The 26,650-nt window shown below is 40.5% G+C and overlaps 2 protein-coding genes across 10 annotated transcripts in view; both read right to left on the bottom strand.

Moving 5' to 3' along the window:
• The window catches only part of LOC111861448 (arginine-glutamic acid dipeptide repeats protein), a 41,071-nt gene extending 21,547 nt beyond the window's left edge, over positions 1-19,524 (bottom strand). For 2 of the 6 annotated variants that reach the window (XM_023846029.2, XM_023846035.2), the window contains exons 1-7: positions 18,905-19,523; positions 7,665-7,777; positions 7,190-7,426; positions 5,009-5,107; positions 4,823-4,903; positions 4,014-4,176; positions 500-541 (exon numbers count right to left, since the gene is read on the bottom strand). In XM_023846029.2, coding sequence (XP_023701797.1) covers positions 500-541; positions 4,014-4,176; positions 4,823-4,903; positions 5,009-5,107; positions 7,190-7,426; positions 7,665-7,709 — 667 coding nt within the window. In that variant the 5' untranslated portion in view covers positions 7,710-7,777; positions 18,905-19,523. Of the gene's footprint in view, positions 1-499; positions 542-4,013; positions 4,177-4,822; positions 4,904-5,008; positions 5,108-7,189; positions 7,427-7,664; positions 7,778-18,539; positions 18,858-18,904 lie in introns of those variants that run through there. The other 4 variants (XM_023846033.2, XM_023846032.2, XM_023846031.2 and 1 more) reach the window with 4 other exon arrangements.
• A 1,778-nt stretch (positions 19,525-21,302) lies between these two features.
• Positions 21,303-26,650, bottom strand: part of LOC111861437 (transformation/transcription domain-associated protein) — a 90,041-nt gene continuing 84,693 nt past the window's right edge. For all 4 annotated transcript variants that reach the window (XM_023845998.2, XM_023845999.2, XM_023846000.2 and 1 more), the window contains exons 65-66: positions 23,491-23,637; positions 21,303-22,980 (exon numbers count right to left, since the gene is read on the bottom strand). In XM_023845998.2, the coding sequence (XP_023701766.1) occupies positions 22,903-22,980; positions 23,491-23,637 (225 nt within the window). In that variant the 3' untranslated portion in view covers positions 21,303-22,902. The remainder of the gene's footprint in view (positions 22,981-23,490; positions 23,638-26,650) is intronic.

Below are 26,650 nucleotides of genomic sequence, written 5' to 3'. Positions count from 1 at the left end.
AAATGTGACAAATCGAAGTTCTGGCTACAGTTTCCACTGATGTATTTACACACTACAGCCCTTGAGCAATACTCTGAAAGCACGACGTTGGTGAATATGTGCACAGTGAACTTGAGAAGTTCTAAAAAGAAAGCTTGACAAAATAAGCATAATAATGATAGTGTACGTGTGCCCTTTCAGCAAAGATCAGTGTAAGAGTGACTGAAAGACTGCCACTTCGGCACCTACCGTGACCAAACAAGATTAGTTTTGCATTTGTTTTCCAAGAAACTGATGTGTTTGGCAAACCTACGTACATTACGACAAGCATTCCCACTGCTCAGATCATATATCGCTAAAGTCCCTCAACAGCTCACTGTATTTTTTTAGACACCTGCCTTCCCATAAATGCTGACTATAGTATCCCAGGCCAACAGATTAGGAACGAACATCTTTTCACAGCTGAAATAGCGAAGAAAGCACTGTAGCCATACCTTCCCATCATGTTTCATGAACTTACCATGTTCCTTGGGGTTGGGGGAAGGTCTAGATGATCCCACAGCTGCAAAACAAAAAGAATAACATCCAAACTGGCACTCTGGGGGTGACACATTAGTCAGAAAGCAAAGCATGTATTATGGAATGCAACTCATTCATTTAGTCACCAAAACCATAGTCATTTCACAAGCAGATGGAATATCTTGGCAACATTAACAAACTGCCAATTTCTGTCTCAAAGAACGAGATGTTCTGACATTTAAACAAAGTGAGAAGGCAAGGAGCAAATACTGGATGTGGCCCAGAGGGGGGAATTAGCACGTCTTCTCGTTATCGTTCCCAATTTATACTGCCAATGGACAACGAGATTCCTATTTCTTTTGCTTCCCATGATCCTTACTCTCTGGTTTCTTGTCAGGTCTTCCCTCTCTTTCACACATCTGCCAGTATCCAGATGATGCTTTCTATTCATGGTCTTCCTGAATGTTTCTTGCCTTTAAATTCTAATTCTACATCCTTCTCAGTAACCTTCAGTCTGTTTACATGGCCAACCCACTGCAAATGCTTCTCTTGTAACTCTATATACATTCTTTGGGATTTATTTGTTTCACAATACTCGCTCTACAATTTGATACAAATCAGAACTGCTTCATATATGTCCGTCCATTGATCTCTACTTCGATTTTTCCAGCTCAGCTCCACATAATTCTGCCGGTCTGTTCAACCACTGTCACTAACTTTTAATGTCACATCTGCATCTAGGCACTTCAAAATCCTTGCAGTCACCTTCACCTGACGAATGTAACTCATTCGGGTACATGATGCAGTGAAGTCTGGTAGATGCTTAAAGACATTTCCATTGAACCTGCCTTCCCCCTTCAAGATAACAGTCAGCAGGTTCCTCCAAAATGCTGCTGAATATCTACCATGCTACATAGCAGCATATGCCAGAAGACTGCACTCTTAATATACAATGGTAACTTTATAATTAGCATACAGTGACAAGAGGGTCAAGTATTTCACAACAATTTGACCATAATCATTTGTAACTTCTTCACTGAGGTCTTACACTTCAGGAAATGCAATACAACTCACCTACACAACCCACACTTACCCTATACATGAGACCAACTCCTCACCCTGCAGGGTATAAACAAGTTAATTTCCTATCTTCCTATCTGTTCACAATCACATACTGGTACATATTGCACAGCTCCTCACAGTGCGTAATCATCTGAAGCATCAAATGCAGCTAAATATTTAAACATTCAGTTCCTGGATTGCAGAAACTGCACTTCATCCTGCTATGCTTTAACAGGTGACTGCCATGTTGTCTGGCGCATTAACATTACCATTTATTTGTAAGAATAACACCCAAAGAGAAAGTACAGAATTTTCCTCAGAGAAGTCCAAAAGGTTACACTTTTGGGTTTACCTTGGGTTCCATTTTGAAAAAAGGGTACTTGCTTAATAGCAGGTAACTTCACGCATGTACTGCCACACTGAAGTTTCCAACTGTTCAAGTTCATGGTAGAGAAGAACAAAGCCTAACCTTGTTGTGTTTTCATGCCTATTTTTTTAACAAACTATAACCTTTTCCAAATGGAACCAAAGGCCAAATAACTTCTAAGGTTGGCAGCACTAACATAGTGGGCGATATGGGGGTAAATTTCAGTTCCCTGGGTCACCCATTAATACGTAAAAGCACAAAGACCAACCAGCTGAGGATGTTCAGGTTCACTGTGAGAATTACATGAAATACATAAATACATTGTGTGTGCAAAGTGCAGCATTACTGGAATGTTAAAACATGTGGTACATATGTTTACCGCTGTACTTTAAAGAGTTAAATTATTGCAGCCAGAAGCTGGACAAATGGTGCAGACAAGAAATTAGCAATATCAAGGTGGTGGGATGAACATTATGATGATCCTGTTAAGAGTAACCAGTTTCCTATCTGCTTATGAAGTGAAATATTAGTGTTAAGCACCTGACCCAGCCCAATATGCAGAAGGAAGTCTTTGCCCTGCAACTGAAACATTCATTGCCATTTTGCTTATTATGACAGCAGACATGAGAGTCCATCGCTTAACAACTCTACACGGCGTCACTAAACGTTGCACGCAATACTTCACACTCCCATTTCGTACAGTGAAACCCCATTTACAGTTTCTTTGGGGACCAGTGGATTGGCATGCAAATCTGCAGAGACTCTTAAATGCACAAACTTTAAATCAAGACACATTAATCATGCTTTCCACCATACTGGAGAGGTCTGGTTTAAATTCTGGTCCCGTGAATGAATACCAGTGCCTCCTGGCAGATAGGATAACCTTATACAAAAACATAATCCCTGCCTTTCCAATTATTCACTCAATGTTTCCAGGGAAACGAGATGGTGTAACACAATTCTGTCTTCAAAAAGCACGCATATATTGGCATGGTATGTGACTGGTCAGAATTTTCGTGCACTCTGCTCCACAGGAGCCCATGTCTAATGCTTTCAGGCCTGACCCACAGCATTTACCACAGCTGTTCCGTGTCCTGACGTACACTGCAGCTGGACACACCATGTGGTCAACCTTACTCCCACTGTGAGACCTATACACCCACCACACTCAACCTGAAGATGTTTATTACACTACGCAACGAAACACTGGCAATGACTTCAACACATGAAGTGGCTACACTGGGAAGTTGAAATTACACAAGAATTCTACATGACATGTTTGAAGTATTATGAGACCAACTAATGGAACATACATTATTATAAGTTTCATGAAATCAGAGATGGGACAGCTCTGTAGGTATAGTGACGGGCTATGGCCCGGGTTCAATTCCTGGCAGTGCAAGATTTTTCTTTTCTCCACGGCATCCAGATTGGCTCTGGGGCCCATGTAGCCTCCTACCCAATCGATATAAGGAGCTCTTTCCTGGGAGGGGGGGGGTTGTAAAGCAACAAGGGCTGAGGTCAGCAATGGTGGAGCTGTACCTTCACTCCCCTATATGTCTCCACAGCACAGTGTTTAATTAATTAGGCAGAGGGAAATTTTATCATTTTCTTTTATCATGTCATGATATCTGTAATGACTATTGCACCAGACAGAGCTGTTTTCATTTATTACAGTATAAGTAAAACGAGGACGGCTGATCTTCTGAGCCAGTAGTTACACAGTCACCTCGACAACCCATCTGACTTCATGCATGGTGCCTAGACACAACTGAAGCATCCAAACTCCACCACTGTCACAAATGGAAGCTGTGTGCTTTAGGGCATGATCCCATACTTGGGTGGAGCCACTGAGGGGCACCAAAAAAAAAAAACCAGAATCTGAACCAAGGTCCTCCAGGCATCACGTAATTTAGTCTGACTCAACTACCTGAACACCATGTTGCAACGGGACAGGTCTCACTTGTGGCAGTGAGGCGACATGTTCCTACCATATGGCATATGGTGCTCTCAACTGTGATTTCAATTGCAGGGAAAATCCCTTGCCAGGCAGAGCAACTCACACCCAGAGTGGCGATTCAAATACCTGCTGGCGAGTTGGCATCCGCTTCCTTTGGCTGACCACCCCTTGTGTTGCGTGTGTTGCGAATACGACGCAGAGACTGCTGCCTCCTGTTCCGGCGATGAGGACGGTTGTTGTTGGCACCAGGAGTCTTTTTCCATAAATAATAAAATTCGACCAACTCGGGCTGAAATGCAGACATCACTGGTGTTTCAGGTTTTGTTTTCATGAGACCTTCTGAGCACATCACATCTTGTTAACTTGTCAATAATTTATAATTTCCATACATAATTTTCAGTACAGTCCTGCCAACATTTTGACTTTCATGTAAGCGTTCGGAACTGCTGTACTGACACAGCACTGGTAAAAAGTCACATGTCTGCTAGGTGCAGTGCAAAATGCATATATTACTCATGAGCTCTATTCTATCACAATATTCCTGGTTGTGCTCTGAACACTTGAGCTTGCAACTGTTCGTACTGGTGTCTGATGTTCAAATGAAGATTTGACAACAGTGCTACATTATTGCCCATGATATGTCACATGCAGGAGGGAGCTTGGATCATCAAATCTTGGTGGGGTTATAGTACTCATTTTGAACTACATTACAACATAACCTCTAATGTCATCACTTTCATCAGAGCTATGCTTTGCTGCTTGTTTGCTAAGTTTCCTCTTCAACCCTGAAGACTAAAGTAGTATGTTTATCCAAAATATGAATCTTCATAAGCTTCTACCAAACTATACAGCGTCACTTCTCAGAAGACAGTACTCTTCATAGTCACTGCTGTGAGAACCTAGACTGACCATGTTCTGGCTAAATGTTTACTCACCGTATCTTTGTGTGCCAAAAGGTCCTTCCGGATTCTGAAGAAATTCTTTCCAAACTGACGAAGACCTTTCACAAACCGTTTCTGCAAGAGATTTGTGTCACTTGTATTCTGATGAAGCCATCACTGTAGGATCAACATACAGCAGAAATCCCGAGTTCAATGCTAACAAACAAGTGTTGTGCTTACCGTCTCCTCCTCAGTCCACTTTTTATCGATTCCTTTAGGGACTGGACATTTCACCAAGGCCTGGAGGGCTTTGCCAGGGTCATACCCAGAATCGTGCAGCTGGAACAAAGTACACAGCCTAATTCACTTCCCAGTAGGCAGACCCAGTCATCAGTTTCATTAAAAATGTTTATCTAGGGGAGCTTTGTGAAACCTGTATTCTGTGTTTTATCAATACCAGATGTTATCATTGGCTGTATGTGAAGGGAATTCCTTATTATTTATGCTTTAAGGATGGCATCATTAACCTTTAAGAGACAGCCCTTTAAATTCCGGTAATGGCTACGGGACTGATTTAATTTAAATGCCCGCGATTATAAAGCAATAAAAATTGTAATCATTTACTAAAATTGCTATGATTTCTACAATTTTTGTGATAAACGAACCAAATAAACGCTGCTTTTTTCTAGAAAGAATACAGAATCAGATATTGTAATTTACAGACTTTATAAAATGTGTAAAAATTTTTAGACTGATTCCAACAAAAGAATTCCCCAATTTGTCATCTGTCTACAGGAATTCATACAGTTCTTGCAAGTATGAATGCAGCAGATGTGGCAACACAGCAGACGCTAATGTAGCCGAGGTTTTGTCTCGCATTTCCAATGTCTAGTCATGTATGTTCTTTTGGCATGCAGAGATGTGGGCGAGTATCTATTCATTTATAAGAACCCTGATTGTTTATTATCGCTTATACCTACACAACAAGCTCTCTGTTCTCACACTGCTGGAGTTAGATTATAAGAACTTTCAAGGTTAGCATCCTTATACCACAGCCAAGCAGTGTCAAAGTTAGCATTCTGCGAAGTCGTGAACCAACCATTGCGTAGTCTCGTAGGGAAGACTCGGACATATTTCAGCTCATAAATGACTCCGAATCAGATTGTTGTACCGATAATTCTGAGAGTGGCGTTGAGGAAAGTGAATCAGAAATTGATTTCGACAAAGAACCATCATCTTGGTCGGCAACCTGGGGACCACCACACCAGCATGGCAAGAGGAGTGTGAATAATTATTCAGGTGGAGCTGTGGGCAAACTGTGGCAAACAGTTATAGCATCTGTCGTCAAACCTGGAAATGGGCAAATAAACTATTTTTCCATCTCCTGGATCTGAACAGTTACATCCTGTTGTCACACAGAGAATTTCTTCTCGCTCTTGTGCGGAACATGCTGGAAGGGGTCCACCTCGCCATCAACGGCCCAGGGGTCGAACCCCTGCCGTTTCATCGGAGATATCTCGATTAGAGGAGGCCAAACCACATCACTGGCTGACTTCCTCTACTTCGCAATTGAGGTGTCGTGTGTGCTTTTCATGTGGGAAACGAAGAATCGTCCGGACAAAGTGCGTGAAGTGTGATGTCGGACTCTGGATTTCCGGATGTTTCCAAGAATTTCACACGAAGGCAACATTCCGTTAGATGACGCAGGAGGGAAGACAGACAACTTATAAAGCTGGTGTCCAAAAATCATGTAAGTAGAAGAAGAATTTATACTAAAAATTATATTTAAAAAAAGGTGTGCACACGCGTGGACTGCATAATGACATATGTGGTCATTTTGTGACCCAACATGTCGTCTTTAGGCTTTAAAAGGTTAATGCAGTTTGTTGAGGCACTATGCTACACACTGGAAAGCCACTGGTTCAATTCCTGATGAGGCTACTGTATTTTCCAATTGACCTAACCCTTCCAGCCACACTATGGCCCTGGGGTCCACTCAGCCTCTAACAGAAATGAATACCAACAATCATCCTGGGGGTAAAGGGCAGCTGGTGCATAAGGCTGACAACCTCACCACCATCTGTAAGGTCTAGAAAATGTGGAAGCCTTGATGTCTCACACCTTATGGGCCTCCACGGCCTGTTACAGGGATAGCTTTACCTTTCTTTTCTATCTTTAATCCACACTAAACAAAAGGATCTGGAAAGATCATTTATAACCTAATTTGAGACAGTAGCCCAGCATTTTCCTGGAGAGATCACGAAAAACCATGCGAAAACTTGGCCAGATAGCAAGTCTGTGAACTGAGATTTGAATCCAAGGCCTCCACAAATATGAAGAAGTTCTACCCACTCAAGTGTTATGTCTGAGCACACAGATGAAGGAATGGGAAGCATGTACAATAAAAAGGTGCATACTCACAACATCTAGGGCATTTATTGTGGTATCGTCTCTGCTGGCAGCAACACAACCATCATCTGGTGAGCCTCCATCACACATCCCAGCAAATGCTGCCATGGAGCGCGCAGCACGTAGATACATGAGAAGGTCTCCATCCAGTGTCATGGCAGGTACCCACCTCAACTCCTCACGCTCCTTTTCCAGATCAGGGTCAGGGATCAGGTCTGCCATGTCAGGACGATACTCTGGCAAGCGAGCCTGTGTGCATGTACCAAACTGGTATTATTCATGGTAGGGGCATATAAAGTACACAGCTGGAATTAGCCTCTTATGTGACATATTAATTCCAAGTTCCATCAACATATGCCAACTGGTACAGATATCCTTTGGAGAGGACTGACAGAAACAGACTAACCAACAAGACATCACTAGCAGAGCAGTGCTCATGTTATATTCATGCTGAAAAACATTTGTGCAGCCCTGTCAATTTTCTTACCTGGTGAGATGGCCCTACTCGTATTTCTCCTTGCGTGGAAGCCATGGTTGGTAATATCTAAATCAGTGTGACCCGAAGACCATCATTCACAGGCTGGTGGATTTCCTGGCTAGCTGTCAGTAAACAACAGAAGAGGCCAAACTATGTAAATCTTCATGCAAGTGGGGCGTCAGGGCAAAAATATTTCAGAAATGAACTCTATGCTGTAGTCAGATGTTAAGTTACATCTAAGTTACATCTATCCTGTTTACTTCTTTATTTTGATTTAATGTTGTTAAAACTCTTGATAAGGACTGTCCTGCAGGGGTGTACCTTATTACAAAATTATATGCATAAAAATAATGGATTTAAAATACAGAGCTCCGTGGTTCTTGTGGTTCTTGGCAGGTGAACAAGAACCAGAAGAAACTACAGAGCTGCGACTTTCTGACACCCAAAAATGAGTACGAGGCAGTAACATACAGAATGCCACAACATGCAGTAACTAAGGAAACTGCACTAACTACGGCCTATGTCAACAAATTCTAACATATTACTAGTTTCACCTTCAACAAGAAATTTATGACTCAGGTATTTTAAACCTTTTATCTTTATGCATACGAACTGTAAATTATCCTTTTCATGCAGTACGCCCCCCCTTAAGATGGTCCTGTAAGACTAAAGCCTGTCAGTGTTTTAATAATACATAATCAAAATAAAGGAATAAAATAAATACACTTAGATGGTAACAAAGACAGCATATAAGAAAAATGAACCCCATAAAAACACAATGTTATCTTTAATGACTGACTGCTGCTTTGGTGGTAAAGAAAATCTCTGTTATTACAGAAATCAAACAGTCATTACTGTGTTCACAAAAGCTTGCAATCTTATCAATCCAGAGCCATGGTCTAGGATACATGGTTAGACACATGCAGCCTGGGACTGTGAAGAAGCAAACTGGCCCTTATGGCTGCCCACTCTATTTCCAGAGTTCATTATTCACTAAAAATATTGTGTTTCTCTTTACCATTAAGCCAGCACCTTAACCTCTACTGCAGGAAACAGAAACATTAGAGCATTATTAATTTGGTACTTACACATTAACAGGTTAGCAAAGCAAATTTAAAACTTTACTTCCACACNAGAAAAAAAAAAGAAAAACTTGTGAACTTGCAAAAATTCCAAGCTTAGGTTTTTGGTTTTGTTTTTACAAATAAACTTTTAAAGATGACAACATTAATATGACGGACAACATGGCCGTAACATCTAAGTTACTCGAGTCACCCACTAATGTGTAACTATCATTTCTTTAAGAACACTGCCACTAGCTGAGACTGTACAGCATCTAATGGTATCAAATGAGTTAATAAATGAACTGGAAGAGAAATGGATGGAAGCAGGGAGTGCCTAACTTGCGTTCCTACGGCACCCATTTAGGGGGACGGACTGTGCAAAACCACAAAAACACAGCGGTCTCTGGGCCAAGATTTTAACCTGGGACCTCCAGAGTACTACCTGAAAGCAAAATTTAGTGTTCCTGAGTAAGTGAAGGGTAACATCGTTCACTGTTCACTTGTGCGGGTCAATTCTACACCACCTGATGAGGTAACATAGTATCAGTCGAGTGATCGCAGTGTAAACATGCGATATGCATGAACAATGTATTTCAATTTGTGTAATTTAAGGTTCTCACAGTGGTTAAGGATATGATGCCATGCAGTTCACTAGTTCCCTACCAGACGACATATACTTCACAAACCTGTAGGCCATTATCTTAGAAATTCACAATATTTACACTGTTTATACTAGCTGTCATGATAATCCTGTCTGTTCATGACACGCACTGTTGAAGTATTTATCTAGATAATGCTATGTAACATGAAGCACACAGGAAGTTGGGACTGATATGGAACACAAGAGACACTAGTCCAGGGGAACCAGTCACAGAGGCAATTTCTGGTATACTTCATGGCTTGAAGTCACATATATACATATACATAATAGTCTTGCAAATCTAACACTTGAATGTATGAGGGGTAGGCCTCCTCGGCCCTTGCAGCGCGACCTATAGTGGTCTATTGCGCTTAAATCTAACACTTAGTCTGTGTTCCATATAAACATGTTTCCAGTCACATAGGGCTATCATCAGGTATATATGATTCACACAGCTACACTGTATTTCAATATGGCAAACCCTCGCTAAACCGGTTACAGTTAATCCAGATCAAAACATGAAAAACGCTGCTCATGGTTGAGTACGTACTTTAAGACACATGGCATTTAGGAAGGCAGATGAGTCACTCTGTTCAGACCAAACTTGCATTATTATTACGTTCATAAAAAGTACAATTTCTGAGTCTTCTTTCAATGAATAAATGTACTGTCCTTTCACAGTTTTTAAATAAAGGCTCTACAGTTATATTTTGTTATTTATTTTTATTATATCATTAAATTTTCCCATTAATTGCATTCTAATTTTTTTCTTTTAGGGCTACCTTTTGTTTCACTAACCCGCATTATTGCTTAATCTGGATGACCGCCCCCCAGGTGATTCAGATTAGCAAAGGTTTACTGTACTTCATTTCATGCAAGATGTGAAAGACTAAATGTTTTTTTAAATGAATCTGGATCCTTGTTAAAATAATTTAAAATTATGTTTCAAGCATTTTTTCTTATATTCTCCATTTCTTGTGTTCTGTTTGTTGCTGTGTGTGCTGTTGGCAGTGCTGTGTACATTTGAGTCCACATGATGTGGTAGCTAGTGTGTGTGGACGAGTAGTCCACTACTCCCAATTACAACACAGCAACAAACAGAATATAACAAAGAATACAAAAGAAAAAGACATGTAATTTTAAAATTTAACAAGGATCCAGCCTGGAACTTTGAAACCCAGCATACCGAACCTCCCAAGGAAGAACAGACTGAAGCTCTTTGAGAACAGGGCGCTAAGGGCAATATATGGACCAAACAGGGATGAAATAACAGGAAGCTGGAGAAAGCTGCATAATCAGGAGCTTCATAAATTGTATTCTTCAAAAGGCACAACTAGAACGAATAAGCCAAGGAGGATGAGATGGGCCAAATATAATCAAGAGTGATCAAGTCAAGGGGGATGTCTGTATGTATGTATGTATGTATGTATGTATGTATGTATATATGTATGTAAGGGGTGGGCCATAAAAACCGGCCCCCGCACTGTGACCTTCAATAATCTATTGTGCTTTTGTGTCTAAAAAAACGTAAAACAAAACTATACATTTGCCTTTAGTTTTGTATGGGTGTGAAACTTGGTCTCTGATACTCGGGATGGACACAGAAAGAAGGCATTTCAGAAAGGGGGTGTTGAGAATATATGGACTGGAGACAGACTGAAAAATATTGGAAGGCTGAAGAAAACTGCATAATGGGGAACTTTGTAACTTGTATGTCGTGCCAAACGTAACTGCAATGATTCAGTCGAGGGGGGTGAGACTGGCACGCTATGAAGCTCACTAGAGAGAGAAGAGGAATGCATATGTGGTCTTGGTGGGAAGGCCTGAAGGAAAGAGAATAGTATGAAGACCTAGATGTAGGTGGATGATAAAATTGATCATAGAGAAAAAGGATGGGGTAGTACGGACTGGATTAATCTGGCAGAGGATAGGGACCAGAAGCAGGATCTAGTAAAAACCATAATGAACCTTTGGATTCCATAAGATGTTGGGAAATTCTTGAGTAGTGTAGCAAGTGGTAGCTTCTCAAGAAGGGCTCAGCACTGTGGAGTTAGTTTGGATCCATCTTGGTTTTAAAAACTTTCAAACTTTCACATCTTATGCAAAATGAAGTATTACAATACAGTGTAGCATTTTAATGAACTGTACATACACGATGATGGACCCATATGACCAAAACATGTTGTATTATGTATGACACAAAGACTAAGCGGTGTTTAGCCAATAATATATAAGACGTATTGCTATTACAAGGCTGCGAAAATGTGCTCGTAGGCATGTACACATGCACATCAAGTGCTCATCTAATGCAACAGGATACTCAGGTACAACATTACAAGTGACATAGCTGTGTGTGTGGCATAAATATGGAACGAACTGCAAAGCTGTGCATGGGAACCAGTTGTGAATCACATGACTGTTAACGATCCAGGAAAAGTTCGGTTATAGTACATCTCCAAGCTAAGAACTGAACTTAAGTTGCAAAAAGTCTGTACAGGTTATGATGTGGCTGGACCTGCTTGGACTGGTTAACAAAGGCCTTAACAGGTCACAACAGGTTTTAGAAAGGTTATGGCATGTCAAGAGGTTATAGGCTTGGACCAGCTTGGACAGATCTCAAAAGGTTGGCACAGGTCACAACAGTTTGGGTAAGGTATAGTCTGGTTTGGGCAGGTCTCAACAGGCAGAACAGGCAGGGATAAGAATGGACTGATTTGGACAAGTAAAAATAAATCGGACAGGTTATGTCAAAATGGGCTGGAAGATGCAGGAAGCAGGTTCCTCCACAACACTGATGTCCATCAAGTCATCACTGGGTTACAAAACATGTTGCTGCCTGCTGAAGTTACGTAACACTTTCGGTCTGTACTGCTCAGATCGGTGTTATGTGAGGTCATTACACAATAAGTTATCACAGGCCAAGGTCAGCTATGGGCCTGCCCTCTCCACAACTCAAGTTGTGGGTGTCATTTATCATCAAAAGATAAAGGAGACAGCTGTACTCCACACCGCTGAACCAAACTCCTGCATGCCTACCCACTTGAATACAACTATTTCCCTGTTAACCGTCAGGATCAACAAGACACAAAGAACAGTTTAAATTAATGAAATCCTGTATAAGTTTTGGGGTTTTCATGGTGCTGAGTGTATTTGTTTGGTTCTTCAGGGTTGTCACACTGGCTAGTCTTGTAGGCAGACACCAATGTTTTGGCAGGGTTGAAATTCAACTCTGAAGATCAAGGCAGCACATTCCTCCAGAATGATCTACAGCACTGTCAGTAAACATATTACAGACAGGTATAATCCAAACGAGTCTCACGAATTTTGGCCAATTACTGCCTTCAATACTGGTGTTCTAAACTGAAACATGAAACTCACCAATGGGCGACTGGTCATTTGGCTATTTAACCATCTGAAACCTGAAATTCACCTAACATTTAAAAGTTCAGTTCTTATCTCACAAAAAGTGCAGTGCGTCCCTCTTACATAGACCGACTGGTCAATGCTGCCTAGGGAAATGATTGCACTGTGTATTATGTCCAGCAAATAACTTTCATTACTCATTTCTTATTTAATGTCATGTGATCTGGCAATGCTGTTCTTGGGATGTTCGGTGATGCAGCAAGATAGCTCACATGGAAAGTTTGGATAAGCAGTGTTCAGTATTCACTGAACAGCTGCTCATTAGATGACTAGGTGGTCAATGTTGTCCAGATGTGAAAATGGAGTGTATGATGTAACAGTGTGTGTACGTAAAATTTTAGTGTTAAAAATTGCAGAAATTGTCAAGTGAAACGTTAGAGATGTTTTTAAGTGGCACAAACATTTCAGAGAAGGCACACAATACGTAAATGAACAGATAAAAATGTCATGAAAATTAAGGAACTAGTGCAATATGACTGCCAGTTAACTTGCAGGATGATATCTGATGAGCTTGAATATGAGCAAGAGACAGTTAAGAAAATTTTAGTACAAGAACTTGACATAAGAAAGCAGCAAAGCTCATACCACAAAACTTGATGAAGGAACAGAAGGACAGATGTCTTACTAAGTGCATGGACTTTGTGGAACAACTTCAAGAGGATATTTTTTTGGATCATGTCATTACTAGTGATGAGACATGATGATACCATCATGATCCCAAAGCCGAACTCAAGTCCATGGTGTGGTGATCGAAGAATTCCCACAGGCCAAAGAAGCCATGGATGTCAAAGTCCAAGATCAAAACAATGTTGATCTACTTTTTCAACATCTGGAGTATCATCCACTTTGAATTAACACCCTAAGGGATCACTGTTAATCAGACATTCTATGTGGAGCTGCTGAAAAGCCTTATTCATGTCATGAGGCAGAAGCAAGGAGAGTTGTGGAGTGATCGCTCATTGATTCTTCACCACAAAAATGCGCCATCACGATCTTTGCTTTGAGTGTCGCAGTTTTTAGCAGGAAAATACATCTCCGCCACGGATCATCTGCAATTCTCTCCTGACTTGGCTCCAACTGACTTATGGTTGTTCCCAAAACTCAAGAGTATGCTGAAAGGAAACCGCTTCTTGGACATTGAGGTCATTAAATCTGTGAAAAGGTTTTGGAACATTGAATAGAACTGGTAAGAGATTACTCTGAAAAGCTGTAGATATCTAATATCTGCAGCTCTTAAAATAAATTTTTAAGAAATTAGTCCTGAAATTTATTTGCTCGACCTTGTATATACAGTGTGGGCAAAACGCAGAGTTTCTCACAGGGAGGTGGCAAGCCTGATCTCCACAATCCTAATTTTGTCATATTAAGGTACAGTTCTCTTAAAATATCTCTACAGTCTTTAAATCTGGTACACAAGTACTTATGTTTTTGTGTTCACTGACCTCTTCTCATAGGTTGCGGGATCGAATCCCGATGAGGTCACTGGATTTTTTCAATTTTCCTAATCGTTCCAGCCGCACTATGGCCCTGGGGTCGATTAAGCCTCTAACATAAATGAGTACCAGCAATATTCTTGGAGGTAAAGGGCAGCCGGCATGTAGGACTAACAACCTTACCACCATCTGTGAGCCGATTGTCTACAAAATGTGGGAACCTCAACATCTCACAACCCTATGGGCCTCCACGGCCTGTTACAGGGATACCTTCACTTTACTTTTACCTTTTTTTTTTTACTGACCTCTTCTTACAGTGCACACATTTTGTAATAATCTGTCTTCTAAAAGACAAGTTTTTCAACTATAACACACAATTTCTGTGACACCAGTACTTGATTACAAACAACACATTACAGGAAGATGGTTGAAAAGATAAAATGCTATGTTCGTGCAAATAAAAACATAAGAACTGAAAAACCCATCACCCACCACTATCAAAATGTCTCTACCCTCTGCAGAAATTCCCGTGGCTCACTGGAACTATAAAATAACCGATTTTCATTAAAAGATGTATAAATGAAATGGAGGTGTGCAGCCACCTGCCATCTGACATTTAACTAAATCAGTTTTCATGCCCCTGTATGGGTTTCAGTATAAAATAATATTACACTAACAGAAATTTGACTGCAAAGTACCAGAATTAACATTTTTGACCCAACCCATCTTACCATCTCCCCTTAATGCTAAATAGGAACCAATGTGAAATGAAGGTTTTTGTGACAGTATGGCAATTGCAACAGTTACACTGCTGGGCCTGTAACACAGCTCAGAAGAAGGAAAAGGGATGATGTGGTTTCTTGAAAAGACCAAAACGTGAGATTTTAGATCCTTACAGCAGTGACTACTTCTGGGATGGGACACCTGCAGATAGCCTCGCAGAAGTCTTATGTTTCAGAGGAATGCACTGACTCCTTTTTCAGAGTGGCACACTGTAGGTGGACATGTAAGTAAACCCCTACAGGGCTACACGGTGTCACACTCCAGTAGACAGTAATCTTCAAAATTGAAATGGAACATTCACGTTTCTTAATTTTAAGACTTCAATGGTTACTGAGAAAAATGAACTCATAACTAAAATGGGCTTCTTCTGATACCAAAACCTACTGTTTGTGCATACATCAGCAGAATGACAAGACATTTCAGATATGCACCTGAAGCAACAAACAGATAGAATACCTGAAATGCAAATACGGAAGTAAGGTCACAACTGTACTTAGATAAGATGAGTGCTAGTCGCTGATGAAGATTCATATTCCATACAAAGAAGACAATTTCCTGACCAACTGCAGAGCAGACCCTGAGACATGCAGTCAGACAGATTTGAGGAGCACTGTCTTCTGGATGTGATGCCGTGAAGTCTGGTAGAAGCGTAACTACACTTCAGAGGAACCTACTGTCTCCATGGATCATATAAGCCAAGTATAATTAGAATGATCAAGTCAAGGAGGATGAGGTGGGCAGGGCATGTAGCACGAATGGTGGAGAGGCGTAATGCATATAAGATATCGATGGGAAGACCAAGACATAGGTGGGCTGACAATATTAAAATGGATCTTAGAGAGACAGGATGGGATGGTATGGATTGGATTGATATGGCTCAGCGTAGGGACAAGTGGAGGGCTCTTGTGAACACGGTAATGAACTTTTGGGTCCCATAAAATGCTGAAAAATTCTTGAGTAGTGGCACAATTGGCAGCTTCTCAAGAAGGGCTCAGCTCAATGTGTATATTGGGACTGTCAACACAAAAATTAATTAGGGGGTTACAGTTCATTAAGTAACTCACTGGGACATTTATATCAATATTTCAGTTGATTTATTAAACGGCTGTCATGTTACATGTTTTGTCCTATGGCCATTGTCAGACAAGTATAAATAAATAAATAAATGTACCAATACCCATTGCTGGGCTGTGTGGTGCAATGGGTCCATTGCCATGTCTCGTAAATATTCTACGAAATTTTTCAGTGATATAACATTTTCTTAAATTATAGTTCACAATTTAATAAAATATATGGAAGTGTGTGTCTAGATGTTTGGGCAGTTTAGTTAGTAGGTCATTAACAAATGGCCATTCAAATACATTGGACAAACAGGCAGAAACTTTCGAACATGATTTAAGGAGCATATCCAAGCAATAAAGATTAGCAAACCAAATTCTAAATTAGCACAACACATACCAGACACAGCAGACAAAACAATGGAAATACTCCATATCAAAAGAAAGGGCCCCTTGCTAATTAAGTTAGAATGTTTTTATGTATACAATCTCAGCTCAGCTTTATTTATACAAGCCTGAAGATGGGCATAGGACCAAAATGTGTAGCACAACAATCATTTAATAAATCAACTGAAATACTGATATATACGTACATATCCCAGTCAGTAGAAACTGTAACCTCCTCATCATTGTTCTGTCAATGGTCCCAACATACACATTAATAACCATACACAACAGGATGTAAAACACAAAAATTAAGTAATGTAATTCAGCACAACAAAACACATCGTTGAATTCAGTTTAATATAGAACATGGCAGGATGCCATAATGTAACGAAGGAATATTTGACTTTGTTGGTTCAATTACAGTTGTGTGTTGAGCACAGCGCTGTCAACCTATCCATCCCAAGGTCACAACAGTTTTATCTCTGAAATGAAATTACTAACAGATATTAAGTTGGTGATACTCATCATGGTGTCCCTGCAGTTTGTGGAATGAACTGTCTTCACCTGCTCAAACACTAGAGCCATGGTTCAAATTCATACGAGACATGGATGTCTGTGTGCATTTATCTGTTTTTGCTGTCCTGTGTATAGGTAGTGGCCTTGCAACAGGCTGATCACTCATCCAGTCCTACTGAGTGTGCATAGGATTAAGCAACTGAAAAAGTGGCCAGGGCCCAACAAAGGGCTGTAGAGTCACCGATGAATGCTGGTCAGTTTGCATGCTCTGATTCTTGATTTTTTTTGCTTGCTAGGTCATAAATTTAAGTTTATTCCAAGAAGTCTGGCATATGTAATAAGAGCGAGATTGTGCCTCCAATAGAGAAATGTGCTGTGAGCACAACCATTGGGCACTCAATAAGACAAGCTGCAGACCCCACTTGCAGTCTCAGCTATACAATACTGGTGTATAGCTGGAAGTGTATATGCACCAGGGGCAGCAATACTGTATTTTACAACACAAACATAGCAACTAAATAGATGCCAGCAAGAATTCAGGAATGGCTGTAATTTTCACTATAGAAAAATGTATGAACAATACACAAAACTGAAGACATAGCTGTGTTCTNTGGGGGGGGGGGGGGGGGGGTCAACACAGACTGAAATTACAACTGAAAACCACCCACTAAATCAATCAAAAAAATTAAAGATGCACATAAAATGTGTCACTATACATACATAGCACGGCAATAGATTATATGCTAAATGCCTAAAGTTTGAGTCCCAGGCAGGGCAAGATCTTTTTCCTTTCTTCTCAGCATCAAGACTGGCTCTGGGGCCCACCCAACCTATCCAGTGTGTACCAGGGGCTCTTCCCCTGGGGGTGGGGGGAGAGCAACCAGAGTGTCAGGCTGACCATTCACCTCCATCTAGTGCTGATGTCAAGAATGGTGTTCTACCTCCACCTCGCCAAAGGTCTTCATAGGGTGACATTTCATTAATTAAGCTACTAAATATACCTACAGAAGGAGCAGGGATAGCACAGTCAGTATAGCAACTGGCTATGGGCAACCAAAGGGTAAGAGTTCAAGTCCTGGTAGGGTCAAGAATTTTCTCTTCTCCACGTCATTCATACAGGCTCTGGGATCCAACCAACCTCCCATCAATGGGTAGTGGGGGATCTTTCTCTGGGGGTAAAGCGACCAGGGCGTGAAGCTGACCACTCACTTCCAGCTAGTGCCAAAGTCAAGAAAATGTGGATCTATACATCCACTCCCACATACTCCTTCATGGTGTAGTGCTTAATTAGTTAATACACATATGGAAAATTATATGGATTTTCATTTTTTTGAAAATATGCATCCTTCACATTCTCATTCAATAATACAGCATTTGAGAAATTATATAACCGTGAATACAGTAATATTTTCTGTTCTAGCAAACACCTGTGAGGAATGCAATGTAAACAGTCGTAAATTCGGTCTATAATTTTCAGTGTACCCTTATGTGTACATATCTATTTTGATATAACGCATTACAGGGTCACAATATAATATAAATAATTACTATTCTCCGCAAGCATCTCCACATACAATTACCTTATTTGACTGCAAACGCATATTTTTCTTTGTTTACAAATACTGTTTTGGTATCATGCGAAGCCATCTTAATCATGTAACAATTATTAAAATATCACTACAAATCTTCAATTCTTATTTCACATTTCTTTAAACTTTCTTTTTGTATCATAATACATTACATGTAACAAAATTAAAGGGTTAATGATCCACACTATGTAAGCCAAAACAAAACAATTCTTCCTCGAACCTCGTAAGTTTCGATTTTATTCACAGGGCGACGTGGCCGACACTAGTCTTTAAAATTGTAAACTTACGACCGTACGGACATCACTATCATGCTACTTCATTATATACTAATACCACATCAATCTGATGTCACTTACGTACAATCACCACCAGCGATACCTTCTCCCACCCCTGAAGTATCATTCGCACTTTTTTCACCGTGTAATGACATCACTATTTAGGGCACTAATGCAGTAATGAATTCTTCGGCTTCACACATCGTAATATTTTTCCTTCGAAAGACTTTAAAATGGAAGGTTTAGCAAGACTTTAAGGACAAAATAATTACTGGTGGAGAGACACTAGTTTTCCTATTAAAATTATTTAAAAGCGTCACTTCTATCCTTCAATTACTTCTTCCACTCAGAATCGATTCTTCCACACCACTCCATTATCACTAAGCCGCGTTCTAATAATCGCCATTTTATGTTCATCTCTGTGCGGCTTGCGGTTTAATAAGCGCTTTCTACAAAAGTTTTTGAGCGGAGCGTTTCAGAGCAAAAGTCCGATCTAAAAACTCTTTGTCCTCCATGTTTGTTTTCCGCTTTCAAAAGATGTCTTGTTCCGTTATATTGCGAGCAGGATACACGCGAGTAATTCCGTTAAGATATGATTCATCTTAATTCTGATCATTAATATTCAATGTTTAAATACGTTTCTAAATTACAGTAATGATATTTATTTTAGCTTGCATATGTACAAGTCGATAAACAACGCCACCCATTTCAGTGCAAACACGAGGAAAGTATTGAACCAAGCTGTACTTGTATATTCCGTCACTGAGACGACTGAGACCACTGAGACCGTCTCATTACGAACCAGTGCATCTCTGTGTACCCCACCCGAAAAGTATTGTTTTCTTAATGGTGATCAATAGCATTTTATAAAAGATTCATTTCCCTGCATAGGTAATCGAAACTGTTGGTAAACATGCTTCTATTGGAGACGAAGCGTTTAGTTCAATATTCATATACAGAAAATAAATTATTATTGTGTTATTTATAACGCACATGAAGACACATTAAGGGCGAGGGCACACGAAGGAAACTGGCAATCGCAACGCAACCGCAATTTCAAAGAACTCTTTATAGGGATGAGTTCAACACATGTTAGTGAATGGAACAACGCAAATTGAGAAAACTGTATTGCCATTTTCCTTGGTGTAACCTCGGTCCGAATCAACTGGGAAGAAAAGATTGATATGCAAACTCCATGTGAACTGCTCCAATTATTCGTGCCATGTGGATGTGTGAACACCAGAGTATGCTGCTTGCTGTTTTCCTGATTGGCTTATTCTTTAACCCAGAAGATGGTGATGTTCCTCTGAAACATTTGTTGACTTTCATTGGACCACATGGCTTCATAGTCTAGAAGATAGAACTCTTCAGCCTTCTGCTAATTTGAAAGTTATGCAATTTAACTTTAATATAAGTTCTGATACTTGCTACACTCAGTTTTGCATGTAGCAGCACTGAGTAGATACAGAGAAACACTTCAGATTTGTTTAGGATTGGCATTCAGTGGGATGTGGGTGTATGAGGTGTAATGTATGGGGGGGGGATCCCTAGGCTGTGCCGATTCCATGAAACACTACACAAGTGCACAAATATGCAGCTAAGGCTAATCACGCTGGACAACACACTGCTTACAGCCAAAAATTGCTTATATCAAAACATTGTGGCGCAAGAGATGAGAATCTTGATGAGATTTATATTTTGTGTCATGTACCAACTCTTGTATAATGAATAATTTATAGAAAAATTAATGACAAATTTGTGTGTCACAGACAGATACAAAAGTTCATCTACTACAGCCTTGGAAATTTGTGGGATTTTTCTGTTTTGTGTCAGTGTTATAAGTTTTTATAGGGGGACCTGTAATCACTCTCAACAGCTCTCTAGTCCTTTAAATTCAGTAAATGCGCTTATTTTCTGGACATATTTTATTGTGGATCTAACCCTGGACTTTACTGAAATTCAAAGATGGTCATCCTCTGGGATGTGATCTCAGAGAAAGTGCTGCTTCCATTTTCAAGGTAGCACATTAAGCTGGGTATGGGCATAGGAAAGTCGAGCACTAGGAACCTGAAGGTGGTCCACTGGCTCCTCACTCTGCTTCACCTACTTCCCTCTACTTCCTATTGGTTCATTTAGAGCCACTGTTTCTCTGAGTCACTCTGGCCCCAGAATACAAAGCTTTTAAAGGTCACTACTCTTTACAGATTTCATCTTGTTCCTATTGGTTTTGGGTTGGAGATGGATGCAACATGTTCCTGTGAAACACTGATACCTAAGTAGCAAGCTACATGGCATCACATCTCAGAGGACTACTCTTAACTGGCAGTGTTTAGCTTAACATTATATTCTTTCTTTCCATGAAAATGAACTGAGGAAAATCACACAATTCCTCATTCTGGATAGCCTATTTTTAGGTATCAAATCGAGGAAGGAGCACTGGCTTGGCTGGGAGAGGGGTAGACGAGAGGTATTTAGCCTGTTAAGGATGGACAACTTTATTACAAACCAGTCTTGTCATTTCATACAAAATGCTGCATTCTTTGACACAGAGAACAACTAATCACTTTGGGGGGGGGCACTTGTTTCACATTTGCTTGCAAATATACTAATTTCAAGCAAGGGTCCTGACTGGTCCAAGCTGTGACATACCACTTCTGGAAGTGTCTCCAAAGTCAGTACATAGAGGTTCACTGTTCAAACTGTGGTATGTGCTCTCAAGATGGAGACACCATCATCCTTCCAACTGCCAGTGTCCACCTACACTGTATGGTGTCATGACCCAGACATCCACAGTCTGATCACATACATGATAAGTCTTGTTCAAGTATGTGTCCAGATATCTCTAGAGCACTGTCCATGGCACAGGATCACCAGTGAAATCTAGTGTCATGCAGCTTACAACATTAGACTTTGTCTGGCTTGCCCTCTTGTGCTGTCATCTCCAGGTACAATCCACAAAACAAACTTGGCTGTATTACCAACTTTGCATATGTTAGCAAGTCATTTTGGGAGATTTCTGACAATATGTGGTCAACACATTTTGTTTTCAAGTGCCTCTGCAAATTTTTACCTGTTAAATGTGTATTAGAAAATAAAAAGGCACATCAGCAGATGATTTTTCTACTGTGAAAAATAGAAGTTGCTGACTTAGGAATCTTAAACATGTATTTAACTGCTACAGACAAAGGCAGATATTAGTGGACTAACATCACATGACATTGAGAAGTACAGAAGGAGAATCCAAGAGGGAAAGAGAATAAAAAATGGAAACATAGAACTTAAAGATAAGAACATTGAACGATGAACCAATAAATAACAGAATAGGCATGTAGAGTTATGTTTAAGAATAACAAAGACAGAATATTAAGGAAGGTTTGAACATGAAAATAAAAGGAAAATGCTCAAGAAGAAAACAAACCTTAAGATGGGAACACCAGGTTAGGGAAGGTATCACAAATGAGGGAAGAAAGAACGTGACATGAAGCAACTTTGGGAAGACAGAGACAGATGGATAGGATTGGTTGCTGGATGACCCCATAACAGTGAGAACACTGAAGGAAGAAGAAGAAGGAAATAAACTGCACATTGGATTCTCCATATATGTGTATTTTTGTGACATATTGCTTGGGGATGTTGCTTTTCACCAGTACAATTGTAACATTATCATAAAAGTGGATACAGCGACTGTAATTAGTTCAGTTGTTGTGTTGTGGACTGAATCTGGTTGTAAAGAAGGCCCTCCCCTCTCTCTAGGGGTCATCAGATGAAAGAAACCTTACAACTGGAAGGATAAGAGTCATATCCTGTTCAGCCGTTACTTTCATTCAGTGTGTCTTACTTTGTCAGTTTCAAGGCCCTTCATATTTAAACTGACTTTGTACTTTATAATGGAATACTTATGTTGCCCCCCCCATACTTTAATGCTTCCAGACACGGAAACTGTCCACAGTAATGATCAGTTTCATGACTCCTGTATAGTTTTTAACACCTGCAAGCAAACAGTAGACTCTTGAAGAGAGTATCACAGTACACTGCACATAAAGAAGGCTGTGTGCTCCACATGTGGCAGTCGTGTACAGTTACAGCCACGGATGCCACGCTGGATCCATCCGGCACAGGTTGTCGTGACTGTTTGCTGCCGTCACCAAAGTGCTTACCTAATGAAATAATATATATTAACATTTAATTTAATATGTGGTTTCATAAAACCAATATTTTAATGAGCTGCTCACTGCTAATTCTGTCACCTGACAGACTAAAGTTTACTATGTACCAGTGCTGTTGCCACTGTGTATCAAAATGTCATTTTCTCCTCTCCGCAAGGTAGTTTCCTTTTATGGGTTATTTTACAATGCTGTTATTAGCTGCTCTACATAGTGCAGAATGGTTGGATGAGAGATGAGCTGGAACAGATTTGGAAGGAAGTGGCTGTGGTCTATTTCAGGTACTATTCTGACACTTGTTTGGAGGGACTGCGGAAATCTTCAAGAATTGCAGGACTGCCGGTGTCCTGGCCAAGAACCGAACCAAGTACTCCAAATACAAGTCTACAGCAGCCCACTGGTGCCTCAAGAGATGTGTGCCTATTTTATATGAGTTTGAGTCTGCTTAAAGATATACTTTATTTAGCTCAGGTATAAACTGACTGAGAGAGAACTTAACTGTACCTTGCTCTCAGGCACATCAGAGTTGGAGAGGGTGTTGAGTCGTGACATGATGGCCGTAACAGCGCGAGTCACCATGTTGATAAGCAGCTCCCCCTCCATGTCAGCTGGTGCAGAGTTTAGCGACTCATGCTGGCAGTCATCCTGTTTCTGCAGCATGATACACACAGTTTCATGACACGTCAAGGTTTGAGATTGTATATCAGAAGTAAACCCATTCAAGCAGGGTGGTAACACTATGTACCTCCTGCACACAGTGTATTTATGTGTTTATATTGTGGCATATTTGCTCAAGGCAAGAACTGAAGCCAGCAGAGACAACTGTTATTGAGTAACGGCTCTGCAAACAAGCATGTTTCCATGGCAATAATTTGATGCAACAGTACTGGGAAGCGGTGTTTTTTATGTGATCTGTGCGGAGATGTTATAAGCAGGACAAGTCTAGAGATGGTTAGTCAGTCAAGAGAGAGTCTGCAGGCAGTCAGCTGGTTGGCGAGTTGGCAAATTAGATAATCACTGGAGTTCAGCTGTTGTGAGAAGCTGGTAGCTGAGGCCAGGGTCAGTTCAGGAACCCACAGGGGAAGGGGAATGTCCGCTGTTGGAAGCTGCTACCAAGCAACAGCAGTGAAGATGTGACACTAATGGACACTAGTGTGTGTGAACAATGAAGTGTTCAGTAAATCTGATTGCCAGTCCAACCCCTGTCTATAGTCACTCCATATGCGCGACAGTATTCTCATAATAAACAGCCACTATTTCTGTGTACGACATTAACTGATTTGTCTCTGTAATGAAGATACAACAGTGCATTTTCTGTGAAGCAGGAACTGGACTCTTCAACATTTAGATGAACTTAAAAGACTTCAAAGGGCAAAGTTAACTTTTAGATTTTGAAATCAACAAGTGTCAGATCAGAAGTGGAGCCCCAACAGTGCGTGACAATGTGATAATGTGCTGGCTGGTAGGGCCTGACAAATGAGCACAGAGGAATGGTGGAATGATGACTGGCAGGAAAACGGAAGCAATCACTGCCACTGTCCCGAGTCTTTGGGCCTAAACAAGATGAAGTCACTGAAGAATGGAAAGAAATTACATAATGAGAATTTTCAGTTTGTATCTTCACCTAATACTATTAGAGGGATCATATCAAGAATGCTGACATGGGAGGGGTTTGTAGAATGTATACAAGAAACAAGAAATACACATGTAATGGCAGCTAGGAAACCTGAAGAGACCACCTGTAGGTGGCTGGATAATACTGTGGCATGTAGATCTGCTGCTGGGCAAGGACCATGAGATAAGTAAATATACAACAGCCATTACTGTGTAACAGTTAAACTACAACAATGAGGAACAGTGTTTTCTGTGTGGTCCGTGCCCAGATGTTATAAGTGGGACAAGCTAGGAGTTTCAGTTGGTGAGTTAGTTGAGTCAAGTCAAGTTCAATGGAGTTAGTCTAGAGTTGCTGTAGCTGAGGTCAGGGACAGTTCAATAACCCAGAGAAAGGGGAACGTCTGCTGTTAGAAGCTGCTACCAAGCAACAGCTAGTGAAGACTGAGAAGACTTAATGTGTGCTGTAGTTACAGTGATCTTTTGAGTGTGTAACTGAGTGAGACTTTTGTGGTTATTTGTAGTTACATTTTGTAAGAGTCCAATAAACCTGATCATCAATCCAAAACGCGTCTGTGGTTGCTCAAAAATTGTGAAAATGTTAAAATGGATCCTGAAGATGTGAAGATGTCAACAGAGTGAGATTCATGGAAAAGAGTTCAACGGTGGGCCCCTGTAATCATGGTGATGAACCTTTGAGTTCGAAATGAACACGTAACACCTTATTTGTTGGTAGCAGTTCCAAAATCCACTACAGACTTGCTAGGTGTGTCCCAGCTTCGCCACAGCTGTTCATATCCAGGGTACTTGTGAGACCTCAGCCGCCAGGAAGCAGCAAGAGACTGGGTCCCTGCTGCACACACCCTGACAAGCACTGCCTTACATCATACTCACAGATACCATTAGGCTAACAGTGACAAGATGAAAGTTTTAAGAAATATGGCAAAACTTGGGGGGGGGAGACATAAAAATATGAGAGAAATTGCAGATGAATATACTAGAAGATAAATTTATATATAAAATATGATAGTATGGGCATATTTTAAGAGCAAACAAAGACAGAATACTGAAGGTTTTGAATATGAAACTAAAAGGAAAATGCCCACGAGGAAGACAGCTCATAATCAGGACAGCAAGTTAGGGAAGATGTCACATAGAAGGAAGGAAAAACAAAGAAATTGTAGGAGGATGATGAGATGGATAGAATTTCTTTGTAGAAAACCTCAAGAGATAAAATAATGGGAGACTGCGGCACAGAACAGGATCTTCAGCATATGGGTTGTGAAGACACAAGGCTGAGGTTGGCTCACAGATGTTTGTGGCAATGGTGACAAAGAGTTGGGTTCACAAATTGTCAATGAATAATCCGTCGAGTGTAACAATGTTTTTAGGTCACTTATTTATTTCACTCGCCTTACATGTTTCGGTTTAAAATAAACCATCATCAGAGGCACGTTTACAAACACATGAAACCACTGGCGTTGTATAATGTACACAGTATGTAAGCTGCGTGAACACTACTACAGATATCGGAGTGTAAAAGCACAACACTTTCTAGTAGCGTTGAATGCACGTACAATTCTTGCATTCCATCCGAAGAATGCCCTCAAATTGAGCTGTCAATGTTAAAATATTTAAAAGTTTAAAACATTTGAAATAAAATGTACGGTTCCTTCTTATTGATTCGTCCCGGTGATGGGAATCGTCAACTTGAGGTTGTGTATGCTTTTGGTCAGATGTGTCTTACGCGTTGTGTGTTGTGTACTCACAGTACACAACACACAACGCGTAAGACACATTGACAGCTCAATTTGAGGGCATTCTTCGGATGGAATGCAAGAATTGTACGTGCATTCAACGCTACTAGAAAGTGTTGTGCTTTTACACTCCGATATCTGTAGTAGTGTTCACGCAGCTTACATACTGTGTACATTATACAACGCCAGTGGTTTCATGTGTTTGTAAACGTGCCTCTGATGATGGTTTATTTTAAACCGAAACATGTAAGGCGAGTGAAATAAATAAGTGACCTAAAAACATTGTTACACTCGAC

This window comes from Cryptotermes secundus, unplaced genomic scaffold, assembly GCF_002891405.2.
Source record: "Cryptotermes secundus unplaced genomic scaffold, Csec_1.0 scaffold693, whole genome shotgun sequence".
Taxonomy (NCBI): Eukaryota; Metazoa; Arthropoda; class Insecta; order Blattodea; family Kalotermitidae; genus Cryptotermes; species Cryptotermes secundus.
This window is presented reverse-complemented; position numbering and strand designations above follow the sequence as displayed.